This window comes from Phoca vitulina, unplaced genomic scaffold (genome assembly GCF_004348235.1).
Source record: "Phoca vitulina isolate PV1807 unplaced genomic scaffold, GSC_HSeal_1.0 scaffold56, whole genome shotgun sequence".
Taxonomy (NCBI): domain Eukaryota; kingdom Metazoa; phylum Chordata; class Mammalia; order Carnivora; family Phocidae; genus Phoca; species Phoca vitulina.
The window spans coordinates 3,169,058-3,195,129 of NW_022589759.1; the positions used below are offsets into that span (position 1 = coordinate 3,169,058).

At 55.3% G+C, this 26,072-nt stretch overlaps 1 protein-coding gene and 1 long non-coding RNA gene across 3 annotated transcripts in view; one reads left to right on the forward strand and one right to left on the reverse strand.

Moving 5' to 3' along the window:
• LOC116623037 overlaps positions 1-4,264 on the forward strand; it is a 5,135-nt gene extending 871 nt beyond the window's left edge. The window contains exons 2-4 of the long non-coding RNA XR_004297661.1: positions 1,239-1,305; positions 3,539-3,603; positions 4,179-4,264. This is a non-coding gene — a long non-coding RNA (uncharacterized LOC116623037). The remainder of the gene's footprint in view (positions 1-1,238; positions 1,306-3,538; positions 3,604-4,178) is intronic.
• On the reverse strand, positions 3,828-26,072 carry IRF8 (interferon regulatory factor 8). Of its 2 annotated transcripts, none has more exons than XM_032389892.1 (9): positions 26,038-26,072; positions 22,018-22,192; positions 16,881-17,064; positions 14,425-14,513; positions 12,920-13,025; positions 11,730-11,777; positions 6,959-7,345; positions 6,518-6,633; positions 3,828-6,090 (listed from the first exon to the last, which is right to left on the reverse strand). In XM_032389892.1, exons 2-9 carry the CDS (start codon positions 22,189-22,191, stop codon positions 5,914-5,916), a joined length of 1,281 nt encoding a protein of 426 aa, XP_032245783.1. In that variant the 5' UTR covers position 22,192; positions 26,038-26,072; the 3' UTR covers positions 3,828-5,913. The 2 variants fall into 2 exon arrangements, with proteins under 2 accessions (XP_032245783.1, XP_032245782.1); XM_032389891.1 differs by lacking the exon at positions 26,038-26,072 and adding an exon at positions 25,689-25,793.

Sequence of the window (26,072 nt, forward strand, 5' to 3'; positions counted from 1 at the left end):
CCCGCACCCCCCGCACCCCCTCACCCCCCGCACCCCCTGCATGCCCGCCCGCACCCCCCGCACGCCAGGCCCCCGTTCCAGCCGGTCCTTGCCTGTGCTCAGGAGCAGATCATAAATAGGAAATGACAGGATAATCAACAATTGCATTATAATTATTTCCTTATTTATATAATTGTAACATAGTTTCAATCTTTATATAATCATTGAATAATTACTACATTTATAAAATCAATTTTAATGAGATAATTATAAAATTAGATAAATATATAAACAATTTATCACATCACTGAGTAATTAGCAAATATTGTGTATAATTATAGGTAATAATACTGTAAGATTATTTCTTAGACCTAATAAATCTAAGACTTATCAAAATTTAATACTAAAGTGATTGAATTGCATAAGTGATAGTTTTTTTTTAGTATTTCCTGGGGCCAGGGACTGTTGTAAGCCCTTTATCCTCACAGTAGGTGATATCACTGCCCCTGTTTTACAGAGGAGGTGGTGAGGAACAGAGAGTTTAAGAGATTTTCTCTAGGACACACAGCTAGTAAGCCCTGAGCTGGAAGCTGAACCCTGGGCCGCCCGGCACATGTCCCTCTTTTGAGAGGTGACAACACTCCATGGAGCCCCTAGCCCATCCCCTCGCCCTTCCCGGCGGCTGGACCCCGGCGGCGGGGGCTGAGGTTTCTCGGACTGCCAGAGCCCTGTCTCCCTGCACACACGGCCGGTGGCCAGGCCCAGGTCACCACTCCCCTGGGAGCATGTCAGCCAGCCCCGGTGGAGGTAGGTGGGCACGGGTCTGGCTCGCTCCCCTGGGGCCAGCCCCGCCGACTTGTGTGCCTGGCCCTTCCTGGCCCCGCAAGCCCCGCAGGATCACCTCCATGGGCTTCTCCTCGCCCCACTGGCCCTTCCTGACGTGACCCCACACACACACTCCTGACAGTTGGTCCTTGTTTCTGGCTCTGCTCCTGGGCGAATCTCCCGCGGGATCCTGCCCGGCTCCTCGGGAAGGGCAGTCCACGCCGGTCAGCTGCTGATGCTGAGTGCTGGCCCAGCGCCGTGCGACGCCGCTTTCGTGCGCTAACGCGGCCCTCACAAGCAGCCTGCAGGTGGGAGAACTGAGGCGTGGGGGCCCCTCCTAACCTGCCCCCATTCCCTCAGCTATAGCCGTGCCCGGCCCCACAGAAACCACAACCGAGGGCCTGATCTCTTGTCCTGTCTCCTGTTCTCTCCAGCACGTTTTGGCAGAGGCCTCACGTCGGCGGTGACAGCGAGGAAGGTGGCCCAGCCTCAGCCTGAGAGGTAAGGAGCAGAAGGAAGGGAGGGGTCAGGGAAACACCCCACGAGGCTCTCACCCCCGCCGAGAAGCTCCCCTCTGCTGGGGACGGGCTCACACAGTGACACCCCACCTCACGCCCTGGCTGGGGATCAGTGTTCCCAAGGGAAGGGCCACGTTCTGAAGAAGGTGAGTGTCCACGACCAGGCACCCACCGCGGGGTGAGGGAAAGGCCTACCTGCCTGGGGCTCAAGGATCCAGGGCTTCCGGGGAGGGCGCAGAAAGTACGTTTCAACAAAGTGTAGGCGGGATGCGTAGCAAAGAAGATGCTTCTGCTCCCTCCTCGCCCCACCCAATGGTTTCCAAACATGGCTGCTAGCTCCGTGGCGCTCCTGTCGTGGAGAGGTGGGGACCCTGCCCATGCTCCTCAGCCTGGGCGGCCTGTGACTGCTTCAATCAATGGAGCGTGACACAAGTCACTCTGAACGGTGTTGAGGCTGGTCAACAAACACCGTCCAGCGTCGCCTGTGTCCCCTGGACTGCCCTGGGGCTGCCATGTTGTGAGGAAGCCCCAGCTACAGGGAGACTCCACGTGTGGCCCCAGCTGCGCCCGGCCTCCCACCCCCCCCAGCCCAGACCCTGGACGCGGGGATGAAAAGGCCTCCGGATGATTCCACCCTCCCCCCACCGTGTGAGTCTTCCCAGCTGACCACCCCCCCCAGATTTGTGGAACAGGAGGAGAGCCAACTCCATTGCGTCCTAAGTTGTGACCTGCAAAATCCATGAGCAAAATATAAGTTTGAGGGTGGTGTGAGGGGCGGCCCCCCATCCCTGGCAGCCTCCATCCAGATGGAAAGGCAGCCCAAGCAGGACAGAAATACTATGCACGCTTTCCTCTTGACGCCTGAAGTTGGTCGGGCCGCGTGAGGCCCCGCGTACCCACAGACAGCTTGCAAGGCACGTCAGATCAAGTAAGTGTGGAAAATGCCGGCTCCAGTGAGTTTCTTACCATGAGCGAGAACTCGAATGTGCCCATGCCCAAGAGGAAGATGGAGATGAGTAGGTGAAGATGTTTACTGCTTCTCCCTGCTTTTAGTAAAAACAGCCCCACTTTCCACTGAGAAGCCACCCCTCCTCCTCCCTCAGCCCACTGAGCTGTTAAAATTACAGTTATTAGTTATAGATCATTCTTTAGAAAGAATTTCCAAATATTTCTGAGTAGTTGAGTTGCAAAACTTTCTCTTGTGGAGAGTCTGAATCACTCACACAAATAACTTCTTCCTGCTTCCCAGCATGGCTGCTGTGTGGAGAGTAGGTGTCTCAGGAACACCCAGGGGTGCCTGCCCACAGCCCCTTCCAGGAGGACTCCCCTAGGACCCCAGGCCCGACAGATCCTGGGGATGCATACCCCAGGAGGTCAGCATCTTCATCCATCTGGACATTACAAAGGAAAACCAAAATTTTCCATCCCAGATGGATTTTGCAAAAGTTAGTGTACCAAGGGGCAATCGCTCAGCAAGTGACAGTTGAAATAGCTTCACTTGCGTAAATGTTTCTAGAATATGAAGAGTGAAGGCCACTTGTCTGACCAAGTGTCTCATGAGCCGGGTCCCACTGGCTGCCCTTGGGTCCCAGAAGCTACTTGTCCAGAGGAGGCCCCACGTCCCAAGGGTCAGGTCATCTCTGGGGCCCTAACAGCATTTTCCGAACTCCTGGCTATTCCTGCGGCCTCTGGTCCCTGAGCCCCGCCCTCCGCAGATGAGAGCACCCCAGCCGCCCTCCTCTCCTTCGAGAAGCTGAGGGGGCAGGGTCTGCCAACGGTCTGCACAGGAGTGCTGAGCTCTGGGAAGAAGCAAGACTCCCTCAAGTTTCCACATTTGGCCCTGAATCCACAAGCAGAAAAGGGTTTGCTGATAAACAAAGTTTCTGCTTGCGACATGCGGGAATTAGTGTGACTCATGAGATGTCTAAGAAAGCCAGCGATTGGCCAACGGCCGCCTCTCCTGGGGTTTAGCCAGCGGGGGGCTGAAGCCCTGCAGCCAGGCCTTGTCAGAAAGCCTCTCACACTCAGCTGTCCCGGGCCACGAATGGCCACAGGCCACTGTCCACGGGGACATGCCTTCCTTCCCTCATCTCCGCATGGAGGACTAGACAGTCCCAGTGCCCGTTGCCTGTAGGTGGAGCATGGTGGGGAACCTCCCCTGGGTTGGCTGGGGTCTGGGCCCCCTTGAAACTGATTTGTCCCGGGTTGTTCAACAGGTACGTCCCATGAAGCAACCTCCACGATGACCAATCTGGGATCCCCTAAGGACCCAGCGCAGTGAGTACGTCTATGAAGGGAGAGATGCACATCCCCATCACGTGCAGCTGACCCAACCAGGGGGGGTCCCAGCACCTTCCAGGGCAGGCCTATCCCCAAAAACCTCCTCCTCCCTCCACACTCCTCACAACACATACGAAGGGACCCCTGCACTTTCAGAAAAACCTAGCATGCCCTTTTTCTCCAGAAGGTTCTCTATGATCTGCAAGCCTCTCAACTTTTTTGCTGTTGTTTTGGGGATGAGTGAAAAACAAGCAAAAAATCCTTAAACTCACACTGCAGCACTGTTTAATTCCCCCTAAATGAAACATTTTACAGTGACTTAAAACACAGAGCATGAATCAGCTTTTAAAGGGGCATTTTAATAAAGAACAAAAAAGATCAATATACGTTTTAAGTGGGTACAAAAATAAATATTCATTTAGCATATTCAAGATCTATGTTTTACCATTTGTTTGAGCTAGACACCAAAACCCACTGTTCGGACATAATTTCAGAAAACAGATCTGTTATCCTTAACAATGTGATGCTGCCTTTGTTGGCCAAAGCCACTTTTGCTGAATTTCCCTGTATTTTCAGGTGGATTCAAACACAGCGCAAGGGACCTACGATGACAAAGTTTTGCTCCATCATCTTCACGGACGCGGCCACGGGGAATGTGACCAGGGGTTCTTAGGCTTGGATTTTAGATTAGACTCATGGTTACGAGCCTGCCAGGAGGCGATCCTGTTCCCCAAACCCCAGCTTCTCCCTCTTTGCAAAGTGCACCTTGACAGGTAAGGTCCCTTCCTGCCCTTTCAGGTGAGACTGAGCGAGGGCCGGTGGTGGCCAGGCTGGTTATGAAGGAGAAATGGGACAAGGATCCTTCTCCCCACCCCCCAGAGCATGGAAGGAGAGCCCCCAGCCCTGCCTGGGGTCCCCACTGAGCGTGGAGCTGGCTCCCAGGCCGACGGCACACACCTCCGCCCGTCTTGGCACATCAGCCCGGACACAGGGAAGAGGTACCCCAACTGAGCAAAATACTTTTCCCCAGAAAAAAATGTTGAGGTGCTTTTTAATCGTGAAAGTGTTTTTGGAGCCATTGTGGAGATGTGTCGCGTGCACCAGACGGCCAGCAGGAAGGCTGACCTGCCCCTGCCGTTCTGACACGCGTGGGGTAGTGAATGCATCGTCTCTGCTAGCGAACAGCCTGAGTTCTTCGGGGGCTAAAACTGGGACTTTCTCCCCTCGGGAGTCTCAGTACAGGACTCTCTTGAACAGTAGAATTGGGTATGGCCCACGGCCACCTTGAACCTCAAGGAGTCCTAGGGCGGGGGAAGGCATTGTCCCTGCCACCATCCACCCCAGGACCGGGGTGGTGAGGACAGGTGCTGGTGACATCCTCTCCGATACGCCCGAGCCACGGCCACGCTCTCCCCACCACCGCCTGGGCTCTGGGCTCGCTGAATGGAAGGCACAAAATGCTTGTACAATCTCCCATTACTTTTTGAATTTGTGGTTTATAGCCTGCTCACTTTATAAAAAAAAAAAATTCAAAGCAGTTTACAATAGGACAAGTAAAAGTATGCATATTTTTAAAACAGGTCAAAACCATTTAGCAAGAAGAAAAGAGCAAGGGATCTGGGAATGATTTAATTATAGAAGTGAAAATTTTAGCTCTAAGATTCCTGGCAGTAAGGCCCACAGGTGAGGACACACCAGTGCATCTGGTGCTGGACAGGCCCGCCTGGCAGGAAATCCGAGGCAGGGTGTCCACTCCCCTAACAAGCCTGGCGTTTTGCTTTCTCTTGCTGAAGGGAGACTGTTATCTAAGTATTTCGGCATCTTAACATGTTTAAAAAGTAAAGACACTCCACATCGATCAAGCGTATGAAATCATGAATCTATCGCTCTAACACAAGGTAGAGACAAAAAGCGGCCTTGTTCTGACAAGTTGATCTTCTCCAAATCTTTTTCCAGGAAGCAGCTATGAGCTAGTAAAATTGAAGGGTAAGTCTTTGGAAATGTCCATTATCCCCAAATGCTGAAAGAATCTAGCAACTAATGATAATTAGGGGAAATAAATGTTTGAATCACAGGTTATAGTTACAGCATCCAGGTCATTTGGGCGCACGTTTCAATGTTTAAGAGTCGAGTCATGGTTCTCCTGTTCGGGTATAAAGGTCAAGTCCTCAGGGAACGCCCTTACTGAATTAAGAGCTGAGTGAAGCATCCCACCCCAGGTCACAGGAATCCACATCCTTAAATAATTACAACAGTAATTGTAATAATGAAGCACGAGGTGTAGGCAGGACAGGGTGCCCTAGAGAGAGGCTTAAACGGTGATCTGTTGGTTTTCTCTGAAAAAAGGTCTCTGGTGTGAGGCGCAGATGTCTGGAAACATCCGGAAGACCTGGTCTGGCTGGGGCTCCTCAGGAGGCTGCACCAGGGAGCCGGCGCTGCAGCTCTTCCCCGCTTCTTCCACCAGCTGCCGGACGTAGAGCTGCTCGATCTAGAGGGACGGGCACAGGTCAGACGTGGAGGTAGGAGCTGCGGTGGGACAGTCTCGGACCCTGGCCAGATTCTCTGATTACCCGGAGTGCTGAGAACCTCCACATGAGTCCCAGATGGGCAAGTGGTATTGCCGCAAAGTCTACGGTCCCAACCTGGTAGCCAGTGTTCAGAATTCCACCCTTAGAGTTTCATTCCTTTGACTAGATTAAATAAGGGCTTGAAAAGTCTATTCTGTCTCTCAGACCTTGAGGCAATTAAACCTTGCTAGAAAGGGGGTTTTGACTTAAACAAGGCAGGGGGAGAACACACATTGTTAGAGGCGGCAAGAATCCACGAGCCCCACGTGGAGGTCTCCCCCGGGCCTGCTGCCTGTTCTGCAGCCCAAGTATAAACGGAGTCCCGAGGAGTGGGCCGGGAGATCTTACCTGCACAAGAATGAGTTTGGAGCGCAAGGGGGTCATATCTGGAAACTCTTCTCCGAAGCACAGCACCACCCTGCCGTCGGGAAGCCGGCTCTGGTTGTTATAGAACTGCTGCAGCTCTGGGAGGACACGGGGGGGGGGGGGGGGGTGACCACCGCCCCCGGCCTCACTCCCCTGCACCCCACCTCGCCCCCCTCTACAACCTCGCTTCTCCAGGGAAGCCGCCCCCCACTCCCTGGGAGTTCTCAGGCCGGGTGGCAGGAGACCCGCCCCGAGCTGGGAGAGCACTGGGGCCACAGGGAGCCGCGACGCCGCTGGTCTGATGGAGGAGCGGCGCCCCGGGATTGCTGGGCAAGCACGCACAGAGCTGGACCGGAACCGGGCCCCCCCACGGCACAGAGCGCACGGGAAGGCTCGGGGCGGCACGCCGACGGCGGGACCCACCTCGGAAGAACTGGCTGGTGTCGAAGACCTTGACCACCTCGTCGCGCTCCAGCTTGTTGGGCCGGTCCTTGCAGAGCACGGCGTTGCCGCTGCAGAACACGCGGCCCTGGCACAGCCGCTTGACCAGCACGCCCTGCCGGCTGCTGTGCAGGAGCACGCCGCGCTCCAGGTGCCCGAACAGCTTCCGCGTCACCTGCCGCTGCCGCTCGCTCGGGATGGCATCCGCCGGCGGGAAGCGCACCAGCTCCAGGCCCTCGGGGCCGTACAGCTTGGCGCCCGGCAGGCCCGGCTGGCCCAGGGACAGGCGGCAGCCCTCGGGGCAGGTGGTGGTGGTCTGGCCCACCAGCTTGCCCCCGTAGTAGAAGCTGATGACCATCTGGGAGAAGGCTGCGGGCGGGAGGGGCACCGGTCAGGGGCCGCCTGGGACCTCTGGGCATTCGGGGAAGTTCATGCACCCTTCTAGAAAGCATTTTTTTTTTTTAAGCAAGCATGAATATACAGAATTACTAAGGAAACCAATGACTCAACATAAATCACCACAGCGCACTCCATGCTCCTGGCGAAGGTCACGATGACCCGTCCACTGTAGAAGTTGGTAAAATCGCTCCCCCTCCCCGACCCTGCTGAGACTCTCCTACGCTGTCCTGTAACACGCACGTGCGCCCCACCACGTACATTGTTCTACGTGCTACGTAACCACAGGGCCTGCTCCCGAATTCATCACCGATGCGAATGCAAGATTCGAATTCCAAGGCAGGGTGAACAAAGATGCGATCCTTTTCTTGACAAATGCAGTCTCCTTGGGGTTCCGGGGATTTCAAATGGTGAATCTCTACAAAACCCTTCATCTACACCTACTCTCGGGAGTCTGAAAAACGTTCACATTAAGTCAGCGTCTCCCCGCATGTGCTACACTGAGGGACTGAGCGAGGGCGGCGGTGCCACATTTTCTCAGGCTCTGGTCACCTCCAGAAGCCCCGGCTTGGAGCTGGTGGATCCTTAAAACCAACTCCGGGCAAACTCCTTAAAGGGAGAGAATGGGTCTCCGAGCCTCGGGCAGCTGGTGCCATGGGGCCAGAATTCTGAAGAGTGGGGCTGGGCCTTGGGCCCTTCCCACCGGGCTCTGCTTAAGCATCGTTTGCTCAGGGGCGCCTGGGGGGCTCAGCTGGTGAAGCGTCTGCCTTCAGCTCAGCTCGTGATCCCAGGGTCCCGGGATCGAGCCCCGCATTGGGCTCCCTACTCAGCAGGGAGTCTGCTTCTCCCTCTGCCTCTGCCCCTCCCCCTGCTTGTGCATGTGTGTCTCTCTGACAAATCTTTTAAAAAAATCATTTGCTCAATCGAATAATGAGACTCCCCGCCGCCGTTCACAGGCCCCATTTTCTCCCATGTTCGAGTGAAGTAGCATTCTGGAATCATGCCCGGTTGGGAGCTCAGGTGTCCCAATCCAAGTCACTTATGTGACATGTGGGAACACTGAGGCCCAGGTGGGGTGGCCAGGAGAGGGCAGCGCCAGCATGTGACCTCGCGCCCTGTTACACCCGGTTCACCATCCCACCCACCACGCTGGGTCTGTAACATCTGCAAAATCGGGAAAATCTGCAAAAATGTGGAAAGCAAGCCCGGCGGGGCTGACACACCCCACTTCCTTCACTCCAGAACAATCCTGAGCTTTGTCCCAGATGACTGTCACCACTCCGCACCTTTTCCCTGTCGCTGCCTCGCTGTCCTCCTAGCGGTGCCTCGCGGCCGGGAGAACTGGCTGCTGCCCAGGGAGCTCCCCAGATGCCCGTGCAAGGCTGTCCCAGGGGCCCCGGAACCACGGGGCGGCGTAGCCGGGGGAAGGTTCAAGCTGGCAGGGCCTGAGCGAGGACCACTGCCCGACAGGTGAGCCGCGCAGGAAAAGCCACCACCAGCACCTTCCGCAAGTCTCAGCAGCCCTCCGCCACCTGTCCTGCCCCCCAACAGCCACCCGCCAACCGGGGGACGATGCTAGGAGCACAGGCACCCTGACATGGGAGCCCAGTTGTGTGACCAGGGGCAAGCAACGTCACCGCTCTGTGCCTCAGTTTCCCCATCAGCAGAGAGAATAGCGGCACCCACCTCCTCCGGCGGCTGAGGATGGCATGAGCTCATGTTTGCGCTTAGCACACGTAAGCACCCCACGAGCAGCTACGACTAGATAAAGCAGGATTAACAGGACAAAACACTAGCTGTGTACGTGAGACTCCTGAAGTTCCAAATCCTAACTCCGGGTCTCTGCGGTAGATACCACGTGCTGTTTCTAGTGCGCCGGACCTAGGAGCATTTAATCCTCACAACGGCCCTGAGGCAGAGGTGACTATTACAGGTAAGGAAACAGGTGTAGACGGGCTAAGGCGTCTGCTCGGACGGCATGACTGCTGAGTGGGGGACACTGGATTCCCTCGTCCCCAGCAGACCGGCTCTGCCTCTGGGGTCCGCAGCACGGCGCCCCGCTGTCCGAGTTCAGCCCCCGCCTTCACCCCCGAACATCGTGAACACAGCCACGGGCGCATCTGGATCTGCCAGCGCACTGGGGCGTTGTTAACGCAGCTTTGTGGTCAGCATTTCACTCGGGAAGGCTTCACATAAAAACCTAGACTTCTGGGCGCCTGGGTGGCTCAGTTGGTTAAGCGTCTGCCTTCGGCTCAGGTCATGATCCTGGAGTCCTGGGATCGAGTCCCGCATCGGGTTCCCTGCTCAGCGGGGGGTCTGCTTCTCCCTCTGACTCTCTTCCCTCTTGGGCTGTCTCTCATTCTCTCTCTCAAATAAATAAATAAAATCTTTAAAAAAACAAAAAAAAAACCCTAGACTTCCAATCTCTCCAGAAAAATGGGGAAATCAAGCCCGGCGGCATCTGAAGGCCGTGGCGTCCATCCCTGCCACCCTTCACCCGCCCAGTCACTCATCACCTCGTCCCTGTGGCGCTGAGAACGGGGGACCCCTGCCACTGACTTATTTACACAGGTGGGGGGTGACCGGAACAGGGGTACCCAAGTCCACAACTTCTAGAAGAGCGTGTTAGGCTCTTCCTCGCATGAGGCAGTGCTACGGGTTGCTTCACCTGCTGTGTGCTGGGACAGGGCACCCGAGCACACTTCCTCCTCGCCCAGAGGCCTCGGCCCTGCCCCCCGGCTCCCCTCCTGCCCCCAGAAAGCACCAGTCAGCAGACTGCGCCGGCCGCAGCCCAGAGCTGACTAGGTCAGAGGCCTGGCCCTGCGAGCCAGGGCCTCCCGGAAGAGACAGCCAGGTGCCTGGCTTTGACCCCGGCCACCTGCTTACCAGCTGGGTGACCTTGACCAGCGACTGAACCTCTAAGTCTGGGTTCCCCCTTCTGTGACAGGCCCCAGCGTGCAGGACGGCTCTGCAGTGACTCCAGTGCTGTGAACAGGAACACCGCTTCTCTGGGTCATCTTCTTGCCTGGGTGGGAACCTGCCTCCACCGCCCCAAACACCCGTCCCATGAGGGCCTTGGTCCAGACACCTCTGAGCCCCATTTCCTCCTCTGCACCGAGAGACCTCCGGTCCCCCAGACCTAATGTTCTGTGGTCCACCCTGATGAGTCAGGCTGTTCACTACTCATAGAACTGACAGCTGTTGGGGAAGACACCGGCTTCCTTCACTCTAAGGCCCCATCAGGGAGCCGGAATGCAAATTCCAGGGACCACTGGCAGGACGTCGGAGTCCCCAGCATAAGTAGACAAAAATGTACCAGAGGCCACCTCGGACCATAAGGGGCAGGAGCCCGGATGGGACAGCCCAAAGCCATATCCCAGCTCTGCAGCCCACGGCTGTGTGACCCAGGGCTTCTGAGCCTATGCAGTGGGAGGAGCAAGAGCACGTCTCCACGGGTGATGGGAAGTACGAGACGCGGACATTAAAGTCTCAGCACTGATCCTGGCACCTAGTCAGCATTCAGTAATGCCAGCCACCACCATCATCGCCATCCCCATCATCATCCCTACCATCTCCATCATCCCCACCATCCCCATCCCATTATCTCCATCATCCCCACCATCATCTCCATCATCCCCACCATCATCTCCATCATCCCCACCATCATCTCCATCATCCCCACCATCCCCATCCCATTATCTCCATCATCCCCACCATCATCTCCATCATCCCCATCATCATCCCCACCATCATCTCCATCATCCCCACCATCATCTCCATCATCATCCCCATCATCCTCTCCATCATCTCCATCATCCCCATCATCAACACCAGCAGCAGCAGCACCATCCCCATCATCATCATCCCATCATCAACATTAATTAGTATCATTATCATTATGAACTTGAGTGTGGAAGAGAGTAAAAGAAATGGATACTCGTGACAGACACTGGTGACGTTTTTTGACCAATGACATCCCTACCAGAAACTTTTAACGACACTCCATTTAATCCTCACCACACTCTAGTGAGGTTCTGAGTGGCTCAAATCACTCTGCCTGGGGTCACACAAGAGGGGCAGAGCTGGGCCCGAGCTGTCCCCAGGCTCTTCTCCTGCAAGGTTATGCAGAAAGAGCTCTTTGGATCTATTTGTTGGTCCAATCCGAGAAGAACCTCAAAAAGGCTGGCCCCTCGCTTGCTCCAAAAGCAAACAGTGAGGAAGAGGAACCAGGGTCCTGACTTCTGACACCAGATCGGCTCGTCCATGCACCTGTGCAAGCCCACACAGGTCCTCTGAGCTCTGCCTTCAAAGCGCACCCACGTCCCACCTGCCAGCGCGGCCCAGCGCAGCCCCATACCTGAATGGTGCGCGTCGTAGGTGGAGTAGCCCGTCACCAGCGGCAAGCCTGCCGGAGAAAGCGAAAGGCAGATTCAGACCCAGTCGTGTGGGGAACCAACCCAAATGCTCCCTCTCCAGAAGTTTCTTTAAAAGCCACACATGGTATGCTCCTGAGTTCCTGCCACAGGCTTCTGCTGAATTTGGGAATCCCCCCGCCCCAGCACGGTAACCCACATTTCGTAAACCAGACCTCAACTCAACCAGGAAAGAGGGGGAGGAAATGTTCTGTGCTGTGGGATTTTTGACCAATGGTCTGTGTGATGCTCTGGGGTCCCACTTCCTCCCACCCAAGGCCCTCCTCCCGAAGTATCACGGGACTGCATGCCCACCATCCAGGCCTTGTCTCCAGAGAGGGACCTGGGGCCCGAGCTAGCTTTCCCCGAGGTGTCACCACAGTGCAGGGAGAGGGGGCTCGCCCAGGGCCCCGGAGGCCAAACTGCCACCTGACAGCCTGGCGACCTCTGAAGCCAGCTGAGCCAGAGTCACCTCCCAGTCTCCCATGGGGGAACAGTGGGGGAAAGAGCCCGAGGGAGGAGGCACAGCAATCCGTGCGCGCAGAGGAGAGTTGTTTGAGTGGGAAGGTGGGGGGAGGCATCAGAAGCTGATAAATGCGTGATGTCTCCTTCGGCCCCCGTGACCCCCCGGGACAGGTCCTGGGGTCTCCATCAGGTGAGAGGACTGAGACTTGGAATAAGTTACGCAACCCCTGCCCATGGGATTCAAATCCAGGGCTCCCAGTGAGCGATTGCACCGTCCTGGCCCTGGGCCCCCTCCTCTCCTGATGCCCTGGGCTCCCCGTGGCTCTGAGGGGTCCCTGATGTCCTAGGAGAGTGGCTGGCAGGCCCACGTGGCAAGCTTGAGTGTGGCCGAAAGCCCCTGTCTCCCCTCTGGTCTGGGAGGGGTTTGCCACCGCCCCTCCCTCCCCTCCGACCCTCCCAGGAGCCCAGGCAGCAAGCAGAGCCCTCCCGGGGGAAGGGTCCGTGTGCCCTCCTACGAGGCAGTGGTGAAGGGGGCTCAGTTACCTTCAATAAAACAGGGATCACCGTAGTTCCACGGCCCGTGACCCCCCACTGCCTGAAGGCAGAAAGGGGGTGAGCGCCACGCCCCCCCGCCCCCTCATGTGGGGCAAGCCCGGAGGCCCATCCTCACCTGCGCCGGACTGCTGCATCCACCACTCCGGGAGGAGCTGGTTCCTGCAGGCCTCTGGCGGGGAGGGGCTCCGTTTGACCACCCCCATGTAATCGTCCACGGAAGGCTGTAGGAACGGGGCGAGAGAAGAGCGGTGGTCACTGGGCTTCCAGAGTGGGACTCCGGTGTTTGTAGAGATGAACGGTTTAGACTTAACCAAAGACATACTGTCACCTTTATCCCAAGACAAAAGGAAAGTTTTACTTCTCATCATGAAGGATCCAAGACAAACCCACCGGGCTTAGCGATCAAACCATGTGCCTGAGTGATCAGCCTCTGCAGGACCCCTAATAAGTTTATGGCCTTTTTTGTGAAACCACCTGTCGCAAAACAGAACGGCCAGGTCATCCAGCTGCCCTGGTGCCCCGGAGAGGCAGAAGGTTCCGGGACACCAGTGAACAGTGACACTGGACAGACTCTGCCATGACTTAGTGCGTCCTCCTTCCCTCTCCACGTCCGGACTTCCGAGCTCTGGCCTATTCCTGAACGGATGCTGATACCTCTGATTAGCCAATATTTTGAACTCTGCGTTTCTTGGGAATCCCGGTGTGCCAACCCAACCACCTCACTCTCTTAGCTGAGTCAGCAGAAAAGCCCTGCAGGGAAACGGGATGTTGCTGGAGATGAAAGTCCAGGAATTCACTCGGTCAGCTGCCAGAGACCACCCAGAAACTCAGCATCTGCCATCCGCACAAAACTCAGGCCGCTGAGAGGAGGCTGCATTTTGTTATCTGCATCCTCGGACGCCGAGCTACTCCTAAAAATTCCGCTACTGCCACATGAGTATTAGGAAGGATTTCTATAGCACCCGCACCACCTTTTATAAGGACTGTGTGGGGTGATTTCAGCTATGCTAAGTCCACCTGGTCAGAGCCATAAACACAGAGGTAAGAGGCGGATGGTAATAGGGTATCTGTAGAGCTAAAACTGGCATCCAAAACCCCACCCTTCTGCCTGAGGAGACCCCACTAAGCCTTTACTTAGAGCCTATGAACTGAGTGAGTTTACATACAATTCTCACAGGCTGATCACCCTCCTCCCAGCGGCAGATACTAAGATAGGCAGCCTGCCCACTGGGAGCTTCGTAAGGACCCCCCCAAGCCGCATGGGGAGTTTACATTTTGTTCAGTGCAGCCCACCGAAGAAGCCAAGGGATTCCATGATGCATTTTCTAAGACTGCCATTCAAAACGTTTAAAATAGGATACGTTTATAGCTGGAGCACAGAGCAGGGAGCCCAGCCCCGGCCCTGGGATGAAGCTGGGGAACCAGGGGAAGGGGCTGGCCAGACGGCGAAGGCCGGCCTCGCCTTGCACCCCGGGGCGGGGGAGCGGGGGGGTGGAGGTGCCGCACCCCGAGAGAGCCCAGGGCTCGGGACGCCTCGGCAGGGCAGGTGCGATGCCGCTCCTCCCCGAGACCCTCGCAGCTTCCACGGCCGGGGCCACTCTGGCCGGGCTGCCCGCTCACCTCCTTGATGAGCTCGTCGATTTCGGATCGCCCGCACTCCATCTCGGGGATCTCGCTCACGCAGCCAGGAGTCGCCATGCCCAATTTGCCTGCGGAAAATCGGGCAGACGCGTGACACACGGCACTGAGCCCACCACAGCCGTCATCGGGGCTGGAATTGAGTCGGCCCTTTGGTTTGGGGTTTTTTTAATGCTGAGTTGAAGGAAATAAAAGTCAGTCGGTGTCTTCACCGGTTTGGAAAAGGCCTAGAAGTTATTTCCCGGGCTGCCTCAGTTGTCTGAGCGGCCAAGTCAAAGGGAGAAGTTGGTTTTGTTGTTTCTAACACTCAGAGGACGAGGACGGCCATGTGGCTCGTCCCCATTTGCTGAGCTGGAAAAGGACTGCCCACCAGACACCCTTCACGCCAGGCATTCACCACCCATATGGGTTACATTCACAAGCTGGGCTATTCAAAGACATTCAAAAGATTTCCTGGCAAAATATGTGTGCAGATTGGAGTCATTTTTTAAAGTTAATTGACAGGAAATGTCTTTGTGGCCTTTCCAAATATACAGCACGCATCTGTGCACACACCAGACTTGAGTGTGCACAGCACACCAGGAAGGCTGGCTCCATCGGGCACGGCCTCCAGGCAAAGAGCGGCCGCACGGCAAGCCCCCCACCCCAGGCTCATTTCCTCCCCGCCCCCACCCCCAGGTCAGAGATCTGCCTTATCAAGGGATCCGTGTGCCGTGTCTTATAACCAACAGGCACCTAACTGACCCATGGCTCCATCCCAACTGAATCTCAATTCTACTTGGACAGACTCAAGAATTCGCTAGAAGCTGCGGATGGGGGAAGTAGGGAGTAGAGGGGGCACCCCCGAGCAAAGCTTGCAAACCACTGAAGTACAGAGCAGAGTGGGTCCATTTAGACACTATGCAAATGCAGTGTCCCTCTGCCCCCTGAGGACCAGCTTCTTCTCTAACACCCACCCTGGCAGGTGATCCTGGCTGCACCCCACGCTGTAAACAAGCTGGGCTCACCTGACAGTTCAAGCTCGGCCGATCCTGGGGGTGGGGGGAGCCAAGGGAAACTTCTCCACTCCCTCAAATCACAGTTCATTTGGTGTTGATGAAAAATTATCCAGAACTTGGAGGTGAGGGGGAGACATGCAGGGCTGGCCTTTCAGAGCCCTCCCAGAGCATTACCTAAGAGGCCTCCTTGCCAAGGTCGTCAGGTTCTCCAGGGGAAGGTCACTTAGTCTGACTAACTGCTGACGGGTTCTGACTCAGTCAGGTTAGGTGCTAATTTATACAGAGTGAAGCTACAAACGACCAGGACCTCTGACAATCCCCCAAACTCTGGGTACACGCCAGGGACAGGACATCCAGCGGCTGGGCTCGCGGACCGAGTGTCACCCAAGCCTCTCATTCTCCATCCCACCGTCTCTGTCCTTACGCTGGCTCCCTTGGGGAGGAGTTAAATGACACTCTGACGCAGGCTCACTATAGATTTGGGACAGTCACAATTTTAACTTCTTTTTTCAATTCTCTGTGGACATTTTCAACCCTCCCCCAGTGGGAAGAGATCAAATCGAGAACATCTGCACAGCCCCGGAGAGTTGCTGAGGGCTCTATTTCTCTCAGGCTCCCTGGATGACTAAAGAGCATGGAAGAAGCAAGGGATTTGGCTGCAGGGGTCTAACTGCTACATCTAATGGCTAAGGGATGTGTTAAAAGAATGTTCTCAACCCCTGACGATAACGAGCTTTCGGGTCCGGGCCAGCGCTGATCCGCACACAGCACCCCACTTTCGCAAAGGCTTCTGACGCCAGACCAGAGGTCGCTGTCTCCCGGTCGATGAGCCATGTCCGACCAGGGCGCGGCAGCAGGGCCGTGCTATGTGAGGCAGGTTTGGGCGGCTCCTGCTTTCATCTCCGCGCGAATGCTCTGTCGGGATTTTAGAGCTGGAAGGCCCATCCGGAATCCTCACTTCCCGGACTTCCCAAATAATGATCAGGATCTAACCACGTGCCGAGGCGTATCTGATCTCTGGCCATGAGGCCAATGCTGCCATCGTCCCCCACTGCATTCAAGAACGTTACCCTCCCCCCGCTTCGTCCACCTGACTGTCCCCTAGCCTCCTCTGGGCATTGTTAGAACAGAAGGAACACCTCACCCACCCTGCCCAGGCCACTTGCTCCTGCCCAACCCCGTGACTGCCGCAGGGAGGCCACACCCCCAGACCCTGGTCTGACAGCGGTGAGCAGCCTCCCCACCCTTTCCTCCCACGTGCGCCACCTCCCACTCAACTGGAAGCTGCCACTTGGCCAGCGGATGGTGGCCGAGGTCAGGGGAAAGAGCCCTCGGTATCTGCTTACACAGAGGAGAGGACAGTCGGCTAACCACTCGCCCAGATGTCCCCCCAGACCCAGGCAGACTCTGCTGGGCTCAGTGCCCGGCACGGATAGTTACATTTTTGCTCTTCCTCGGGGACGATGCGGTAAACTTTGTATGGCTCAGAAATGTCCAGCTGGGACCGGTCTGTCACTTCCTCAAAATCTGGGCTCTTGTTCAAAGCACAGCGTAGCCTCGTCTTCCAAGTGGCTGGTTCAGCTTTGTCCCCTTCCTTAAATTTCCCTTTGAAAACTGCCCAGGCCTGAAGGAAAAGAAAGCAGCACATGAGATGCGAGGCCAGCCCCGTCCCACCCCGACCATGGGTATCCATGGCCACGGTCAGGAGCGGCGTGTCCTGCCGCCTCTGGCTACGAGCTCACATTCAGGGACTTTCAGGACTCAGGGGTCTCCATCTCGGAAAGACCCGGGCCAGGAAGGCCCCCACCCCCCCAGGGCCACCCAGCCAAGCCAGAAGCCAGCCCCTGCCTGCGGCTCCTCCCCACATACACATCTTGGATCTGCCTCTTGGCGAATCCTTCCCTGGACCAGGGGGCCAGGAGGAGCCTGAGGTCAACTAGCAAAGAGGAAGTAGCACATGGTTTCACTAGAATGTTCAAAACAAAGAACAATTTGTTGCTTTTTCAAATCAACCCCTAGCCAAAATTTAGCATGAAAAGGGAACATTTGCAAGAAGTCTGAATGTGGTCATCCACTGCCCTGCTACTTTTAATAGAAATTTTGTTTTGCATTTTGGCGTTTATTCTAACCTTCCCCGCCCCACCCCCAGGGCCCTGTTTAAAAGGCAATAAAACGTTGTCTGTCTGTTGGTTTTCCACAGCTGTTCCTAACCTCTCCAAACCTTACAGTCTCAACTAGGACCAGACGCTCAAAGCTGGAAACCTACAAAAGCCACAACGCAGAAGGGGGCAGAACTGAAAAAAAAAAATTCAGACGAACACGTGGATGAGCAGTTTCAAGATTTCGAAATTGGAATCCAGACACAACAACGAGGGGGTCAGGGCTGTCAGGTGAAAACCTTCAGTCTCGGGCTAAATCAGACGCACCTGCCGGCCTCCATGAGCACGAGGTCTGGAGGGAATCCTCAGCCCCACTCAGGAAGACGCAAGTCTTCCCAAGGTGACCCAGTCGGGGGTTAAACACCATGCCCCGACTGTCAGCCCAGTGGAGCTCCCCTACAGCCAGGGTCCTGGAGCTCAATGCCCGCACCAGCGCCCAGGGGGCTCGTGAAATGCAGATCCCTGGGCCCCCCCCCAGGAGTCTCCTTCAGTAAGCAGGGCTTAGTCTGGGAATCTGCATCTTCAGCCAGCGTCTCAGAGACTGGCAGGTGACCAGGGGGCCACACGGGCAGGAACTCTGTGACACCCCCAGCCCCTGGGACAAGACCTCACACTCCTCTGCTGGCGCGCTGAGCTGAGCCTGGGCGCTGCCGCGGGAGGGGAATAGGAGAATGTTCCTCCTGGGGCACACGAGTGTCACCCCTTTCTCTGACTCAGACATAAACTCCCCTCTCAAGTAAATGGCCTCCAGTCCCTCCTGATCGTTGTTCAGTGTTTTTTTAACGGCATCGCAGACCAGGCTTGGATTTACTTTTTTCAAGGAAGGTGAACCATGTACACGTTGAACAGTAATTTCCAATTTTTATTAGGTTAAATCCGAGTTTCTCCACCTCAGCACTCTTGCTATTTGGGGTTGGACCGTACTTTGGGGGTGGAGGCCGTCCTGTGTGTGGCTGAAAGTCTAAAAGCATCCCTGGCCTTGACCCACCGGAGGCCAGCAAACAATCAAACTGTCTCCAGACATGGCCAAGTGCGCCCCGGGGAGGCAACGTTGCGACACGCTCCCCCACCCCCCGCTGCGAACCCCTGGTTAATCCCCATTATACACGGACCCCGAAGGGCACGGCTTTCGAGGCAATGTCAGGACCAGCTAGTTTTTATCCAGCCTGCAGGGCCTACAGCCCTATCACGCATCAGAGGGTCACACTCACCCGTGAAGCAAGCCAGGACATCCTAGCGCAGAGCGGGGCACCATGGTCAGGAGGCGCCCTGGGTGGGCATCAGAGGTACCTTGCTTCCAGCCCTGCCCTGAGCCTTTTCATGGGCTCTCTGGCCGGCTCTAAAAGACCAGCTTAGCTGGGTGATCTCTCAAGACCCTTCCTTCTCGAGCTACCACCAGAAGAACGGAGCGATTCTGAGGCCCGTGGGCAGTCTCCACCCCCAACCCGTGCCTCCCGCCCCTGGGCGCTCATCAGCAGCCAGCAGTAAACCTGGGACCACAAAGTCTTCCTGATTTCATGTTACTGTCTCATCTTGTGTTTTCTTTCCTTGACAGCCTACTGAATTTGAAATATCTGTGCTATGAAGTCTGTTCTAATTCATTTAGGCCGGTCACAATGCTGGTCAGTGAGAGAAACAACCCTCAGCTTTACGAAAAGGAGGCAGAATACTTTTTTAAAAACAAGTACGAGTGGATAAGAGAGCCTCGGGATACGCAAGGATGGTACAACATGAGCTCAGCCCCTTCCAATCCCCCTCTCCGGCCTGCACCACGAGGCAGGCCGCACAATCACAGCTGCAGGCGATGAAGAATTCTCTGGTATAAATGGCTTCTTACGCTCCACTAACTGTTTTTTAAAGGTTTTCTTTGAATGTTCCAAACCAAAGGTTCTCTACTTAACCAGAAACCCCATAAGTCTCTTGGCCCAGCACAGGTGCGTTCGGGCGCCGCGGGGAGACACCCTCAGAGGATGGGCGCCAGCTGGCGTGGCCCAGCAGAGCGCCACGTGGGTCCTTCCCTGTTTCTCCCCAGCGTGCCGCCCTCCCGGTGGCCGCCAGCCCTGGGGGGCGCCCACGTCTCCCTCCCACCCCGCTTCTGCTGAGATTGTGGGCCCCTCTCAGATTGCCACACTGAACGGCTTCGTAATGAACGGAAGCATTGGGAATCTTGCACATTTTTCTCAACGCTGTTGAAACGGCCATGAGGCGCATTGCATAAGACATATAAATCTGGGGCTTTATTTCTTTACCCCCAGAGCCTAAGTTGAAACAGGGCGCAGGGTGAAGGGAGAGGCCTGGCACAGCCACCAGGGACCACAGCCAGGGACATGCAGCCTACTGGTCGGGCCCCTACTCCCCTCCCGGAGAGGTCTCAGTGATGGTCACCCGAAAACCGGGCCCTCAGCACCCCAGGCATCTGCCTAAATCTGCTGGTCCTGGCCATGGTCAGCAACCGGCGCGGGTCCCAGTGGGGAGGGGGAGGGGTGCTGCCGTACATGCTCCAGGGCCCAGGACGGCCCCACCAGAAGGAACTATCTGGCCCGAGATGTCAACAGTGCTAAGGTTGAGGAGCTCTGGTCTGTAGCCATCTATAACCTCGAATTCCCAGCAGACCCAGTGGACCCTGGGCACTGTTGACATTCGGCTGGAGTCTTTCGCAGGAGAGATTCACCACGATGCCAAAGACAGGAGTCCACAGCACCGCCCAGAATGGTAAAGCAGCTGCACCGGTGACACTGCGAACACCTGCCAGTGTCCAGGCTCCTGATGGGGAGAAATCTGCTGGACACTCGGGCGACACGGGGCCCCTGGAAGGCGAGTGAGGGCGAACCGTCCACATGGGCCCACTTTTCTGGACGAGAGCCAGTAACTGACAGCAGTCTCCCAAAGAGATCTGGGACCCCGGATCAGAGATGGAACAGAACTGCTGAAATGGGGAGCCCCGCTGCCAACACCACAGAGAACCAAAGGGCTGACAGGCCTCTGAAGCCAGCTGTGACCTACGTGCGCCCCACTCCGGGGCCAAGGCATGATCTTCTGTCATTTGTGTTTGGTCGGGCCAGAGGACGGTCATCCCCAGCTCAGCATCCTGTGCTGCCCTGGGTCCCCCCTGTTCTCCCGCCCTCACCTCGGTCTGGGGTCCGATTCCCACCCTTCCCCAACTCCGCCTGCCCCGCCCTCCCCCATCCTCACCCGCTCTCCCCTCCCCGACCCCAAATGCCCACAGAACAAGGGGGGCTCTGAGCCAGCCTCCTGAGCTGTGTCCCTCTGCCGACACAGAAGCCTGGGCTCACCCTGACCTCAGGATCCAAATGTCCCAGGGTGGGGGGCCTCAGAGAAGCCTGCAGGTGACGACGACCCACAGGGGACCCTGAGAGCCCAGCTGGGCTGCCCTGGCTCCCATTCCTCTGCCTGAATGTAGGAATAATGGCAAGTAACCCGCGCTTATCAGGACTGCTTAGGGCTGGGAGCAGGGCTCCTGGTCGGGCTGCCGGACTCCATCGCCCAGGAGCTGTGAGATCTTGGACAAGTCACTTCCCCCTCGGTGCCTGCAAGGAGCAAGAGGAGCAGCGCCTACCACATCGGACTGTGTGGGCCGGGCCTGGCACAGAGCAAGTTCTCACCCAGTGCCCGTGGTAAACAGCAAGCCTCTCCGTGCTTGGGTACTTCTTATTCGCACGGGAAGGAAGACTATTTTTAGACATCTGCTGCAGGTTCAGGGCACCCCACATGACCCGGCACCGGAAGCAATGACAGATGGTGTCTCTCTCATCCGAGCTGACCCTACGCTGCCAGGCAGAAGTAGTAACTTCGAAAGGACAGACTTACACCCTTCCTAGAATTCGTCATGGAATTGAGACGGCAGCCCAGGGGATAAAGGTTTCCATCTCAGGGCCTTGGAGAAGTCTTCTCGCTCTCTGATTGTTAGTCCCCATGCAAAAGACATGGTAGCGTAGCTGGGGAAAGTGCCCTCCATCTCCCCGTCAGGAAAACGCCAACAATACCCAACTGACCTCGAAGTAACTCGGTCATACAATAGATGTAAAATCACCTAGGATATTCGGTGGAGACCCATTCGGCACTCGACCAATGCTTGTTTAAAAAAACTAGATTAGGGGGCGCCTGGGTGGCTCAGTCGTTAAGCGTCTGCCTTCGGCTCAGCTCATGGTCCCAGGGTCCTGGGATCGAGCCCCACATCGGGCTCCCTGCTCAGCGGGAAGCCTGCTTCTCCCTCCCCAACTCCCCCTGCTTGTGTTCCCTCTCTCGCTGTCTTTCTGTCAAATAAATACATAAAATCTTAAAAAAAAAAAAAAAACTAGATTAAGTTTCAAGCAAATAAGATGCCACTCAACACCTGCATGGGCCTGGAGAGAAGACGGACACCACTGGTGCTGAACTCAGGGGGTTCAAGTCTGTACCTTAAAAATGGACGCATCCACTTCCTGATTATAATCTTGTTTGCCGGCGTGTTTCCAAGGGATCCGGAACATGCTCTTCTCATCATTTTCCCAAATCAGCCCTGGGTACATGTTGCTGTCGATTTGCTCGATCAGCCACTGCCGAAGCCGCCGGCCACCATTCCGGTCACACATCCTTGGAGAGAAAAGAGCACGTTCTGTGATATTACAGATATTATCTCATTAATCACAGCACCCCACGTACTTGAGAGCCAAGAACTGCCAACAGGAAAATCAGAGGGCTGCAACACGGGTGCCAGCCTCGCAGAAACCCACGGACCCTGGGACCCTGGGCCACCTGCCGTGGGAAGACCGTGCCTCCCCTGGGCCTCAAACCCCTGAACACTGAGAGCTCCCCGGGAGATCTGCCACTGCCCCGCACCAGATGTCCGTCCCTCCTGAGGTTCCAGCTGGTACTCCTTCCAGCCTTACCCCTTGCTCCGTTTCGGGCAAACACGGCCACATCGAAGGACACCATTCCATTTTTAGCATGAGATGGGGAATAATCACCTTTACATTTCCATGTCCTTCGATGAGCAGCTCATCACCCTGAGAGCCAATTCCCTGACTTGATGCCCAGTCTGACCAGTGTTTCTTAGCAAATATGACATCTGTGCACTCCAAGAAAGAAGAGATCCTCAAAGCTATCCCTTTTAGATTGTTCCTTCACAGATGGGTTATTGATAAGAGCAAGAGTTTGGGAATGAGACAGAGCTGGGGTCCCATTTGAGTCCCACCATCTCCCAGCTGGGTGACCTTGTATCATGATTTAACCTTGGAGTGCCAGCTACGGGGGCTAAAGCCCCAGGAGAACCATCAGTACTTGGCATCTTTGGGGTGAGGGCTCAGAGGATGCACCTGAGGCCATGCCTGGACCTTAGAAGGTTCTCTCTAAATAACACATGTTATTATCCTAACTTTCTTCCTCAGGAACTCCTACAACCACTTAGAACAAAAGCAAGGAAATCAACTGGGGCCATAGAACAGGGCAAAGTCAGCCGGGCTAGACTCTTCCAGAAGGCACCAGAATTTGGGGACCTCACCAGGGTGCCCAAAGACATCCTTTGGAAGAACATTCTTGCCAGAACAGGCAGCTTTCCCAACAGCAGACAGAAAAAGAACAATCATGCCGTATCGACGCACAGCCCACATTTACAAGAACAGGGGTGGAAATCCCCTAGACAGTTGGACAGACGTCCACCAGAAAAAAAAAAAAAAAGGCATTTCTATTCTTCTGATTAAAATGTGACCTCGGGGCACCTGGGTGGCTCAGTCGTTAAGCGTCTGCCTTCGGCTCAGGTCATGATCCCAGGGTCCTGGGATCGAGCCCCGCATCGGGCTCCCTGCTCTGCAGGAAGCCTGCTTCTCCCTCTCCCACTCCCCCTGCTTGTGTTCCCTCTCTCGCTGTCTCTCTCTCTGTCAAATAAATAAATGAAATCTTTAAAAAAATAAAAAAATAAAATGTGACCTCTTTGGGCAAATAGGTTTGAAACCATCAGTAGTGACAAGACACAATGTCCCCAAGAATATGGTCACATCCAGAGCAATGCTGGTCCATAAAGCAAGTGCATGACTTGGAAACCAGCCACCCTCCAGGTGGCTGTGGGATTGGAAGGGGGGGGTCCAGGTCCTGGGAAGAAGGTGAATCCCAAGTGCCGACTGTAACTTTTCCATGCCCACTGGTGGGTGTAAAAGGGGTGACATGGGTGGAATTAGGAATTGGACTTGGATTTGGAAACTGCAGACCCAGCAATGGCTTTTCTCCAACCTGACCTCGGGAAAACCACCTGAACCTCTCTGAGGCTCTCCTCAGCGGCAAGGTGAATGGAATTGTATCTCAAGCATCCCAGAATTCCTAAACAGTCCCTTATGCTTCTAAATAAGAAGGTACAGATTTAGGAGGGACACCTAGAGAGAGAAAAGAAACCCCACCACTGAGCACCCCCCAGAAAATAACCTAGCACCGAACTGATTCCTACAGATCTTTTCAGGGGGGAAAGCCAGGAGAATCTCGCCTCACTTGAGGAGTGAGCTGCGTGCAGGAGCGGGGCGAGAGGGGCCAGAACACTACAGGAGGGGTGGTGACTGTGGGTCTGTAAATGCATTGAAATGTGCCCATTCGTTAGGACTTTGTTCACCCCCTTAGCACAAGGTTTGTAAACCAGAGTCCATCCTCCAGGAGCCTCCTGAAAATGAAAAGCAAGATTTTGCGCGCTTTTCTAGAAAGTGGGTCAACACCTTATCAAGATTTCTAATGGATTTGGGGTGCCTCAGCTGGTTAAGCGTCTGCCTTTGGCTCAGGTCATGATCTCAGGGTCCTGGGATGGAGCCCCACGTCGGACTCTCTGCTCAGCAGGGAGTCTGCGTCTCCCTCTCAATCTGTGATCTCTCTCTCCCTTGCTCGCTCTCAAATAAATAAAATCTTTAAAAAAAAAATTTTTTTTTCTGATGGATTCATAGCCCCCAAAAACTGTTAAGGACAATGGTCTTGGTGATTTATAAGGACAGGAAAAGAGAAAATAAAGTTAAGAGAGAGGTCAATGAGAGGAAAAGTGAATCACATAATATGAAAACTGGACAATACTTTAGAAACCATCTAATCCAGCCTGTTTGCTCACGGGAGGAAACACTGAAGCCCAGAAGGGCACCCTGACCCCCAGGCACCGCAGGAGGGTCTTACTTTGCTCACTCTGCAGAGAAAAACTAAGGCTACGTTACCAGATCGAAACACGTGGACAGCCCCACCTGAATTCTCACTGAGGTCACCTCTAAGACTCTAAGTGGCAATAGAAGCCTAAGGTACTAGTCCCATGATGACCCACTATGATTTATGGAACGCTAACGCATTAATCCCATCAAATGTCAAGCCAGAAAAACAATTCATAAGCCCGGTCACATGTTTATAACTTCCTCTTCCTTGATTTTTAATCATTCTCTTTATGGGCCAAATCCTATCTGGAGCTAATCTGCATCCCAATAAATGGGTCCCGGGTATCAGGCTTCCCAGGCAGGAGGTGATAAGAGGCTGCGGTGGCCCCACCCAAGGCAGATTCCAGGATTCCAGGATGTGCCTAGGAGGTGGTGCAGGACTCACCTCCCACACCTTTCAGGGCCCCAGGCAAGGGTGGCCACAAATCCCCACATCCCCCACCCCCAGACGAAAAGCATCAAAGCCATTTGTCACTTTGACCCCAGTCTTTCTGAAATGACTGAACCACTCCCAATTCTTTTCTTGGAAGAATCTGCCATAATCCCAAAGGACATGCTCAGAACCAGCTCCTAACTTAGGTTTAAAAAAATAAAAATAAAAAGTGTTATATCCCCCGACATGTTGAAGGGATATTTTAAAATTCTGGAACATTCAGTATCTAGTTTCCATTCATAAAGCACTCCATAGCCCTGGGTAAGCAACATATCTCACTTTGTAAAGTCTCCCCTTTGCCCTGGGGTGCATGTTGCACCCAAAAGCTCCTGTTAGCGGTGAGCCCTACAAAGCTAGGGCTTTCTTGCCAGGGACCACTCACTGGGCTATATGATGAGAGCGAAGGGCCTCAGAGCCCACTCAGAAATCGTTAACTGGCATCAGGCAGAAGAAAACCCCAGTGTGCACCCCCTTCCACCAAGTAGCTCACACAAAAACGGACGGTCACCGGGCAGTTTCTTGGTCGTGACCCTCCGAGCGCTACTCCAGGCAGCAGGACTTGGGCGGGACCGGAGAGCAGGTCTTGCAACAAAGGGGTCAGTATTTCCCCTCACTAGATAGGCCATTCTACGGTCTTCCATGCAAACCCGACTCTAAGAAAAATGGGATTTTTTTTGTCAAGCATCAGCCACTCGGGGACCCGCCACCCCGTGCTCAACGCCTGGACTTTGGGTCTGGGTTCAGGAGGAAGAGCAGAGGAGGAGGAGAGACGGAGCCGGGCTGGCCCGCCGCCCGGGCCCCCTCCGGCCCGGCCGTCTACCTGCCGCCGGGCTGCCTACCTGCCGCCGCGCGCGCCCGAGCCCGCCGCCCGCCT

What these genes read in the sequence shown, in the direction of transcription:
- IRF8 (XM_032389892.1), bottom strand. Translation starts at nt 22,191, where the DNA reads ATGTGTGACCGGAATGGTGGCCGGCGGCTTCGGCAGTGGCTGATCGAG. An exon ending in TGGATGCGTCCATTTTTAAG is followed by an intron (nt 17,065 to 22,017) that starts GTACAGACTTGA and finishes CTTTTCCTTCAG; the next exon opens with GCCTGGGCAGTTTTCAAAGG. An exon ending in GATGCAGCAGTCCGGCGCAG is followed by an intron (nt 11,778 to 12,919) that starts GTGAGGATGGGC and finishes TTTCTCCGGCAG; the next exon opens with GCTTGCCGCTGGTGACGGGC.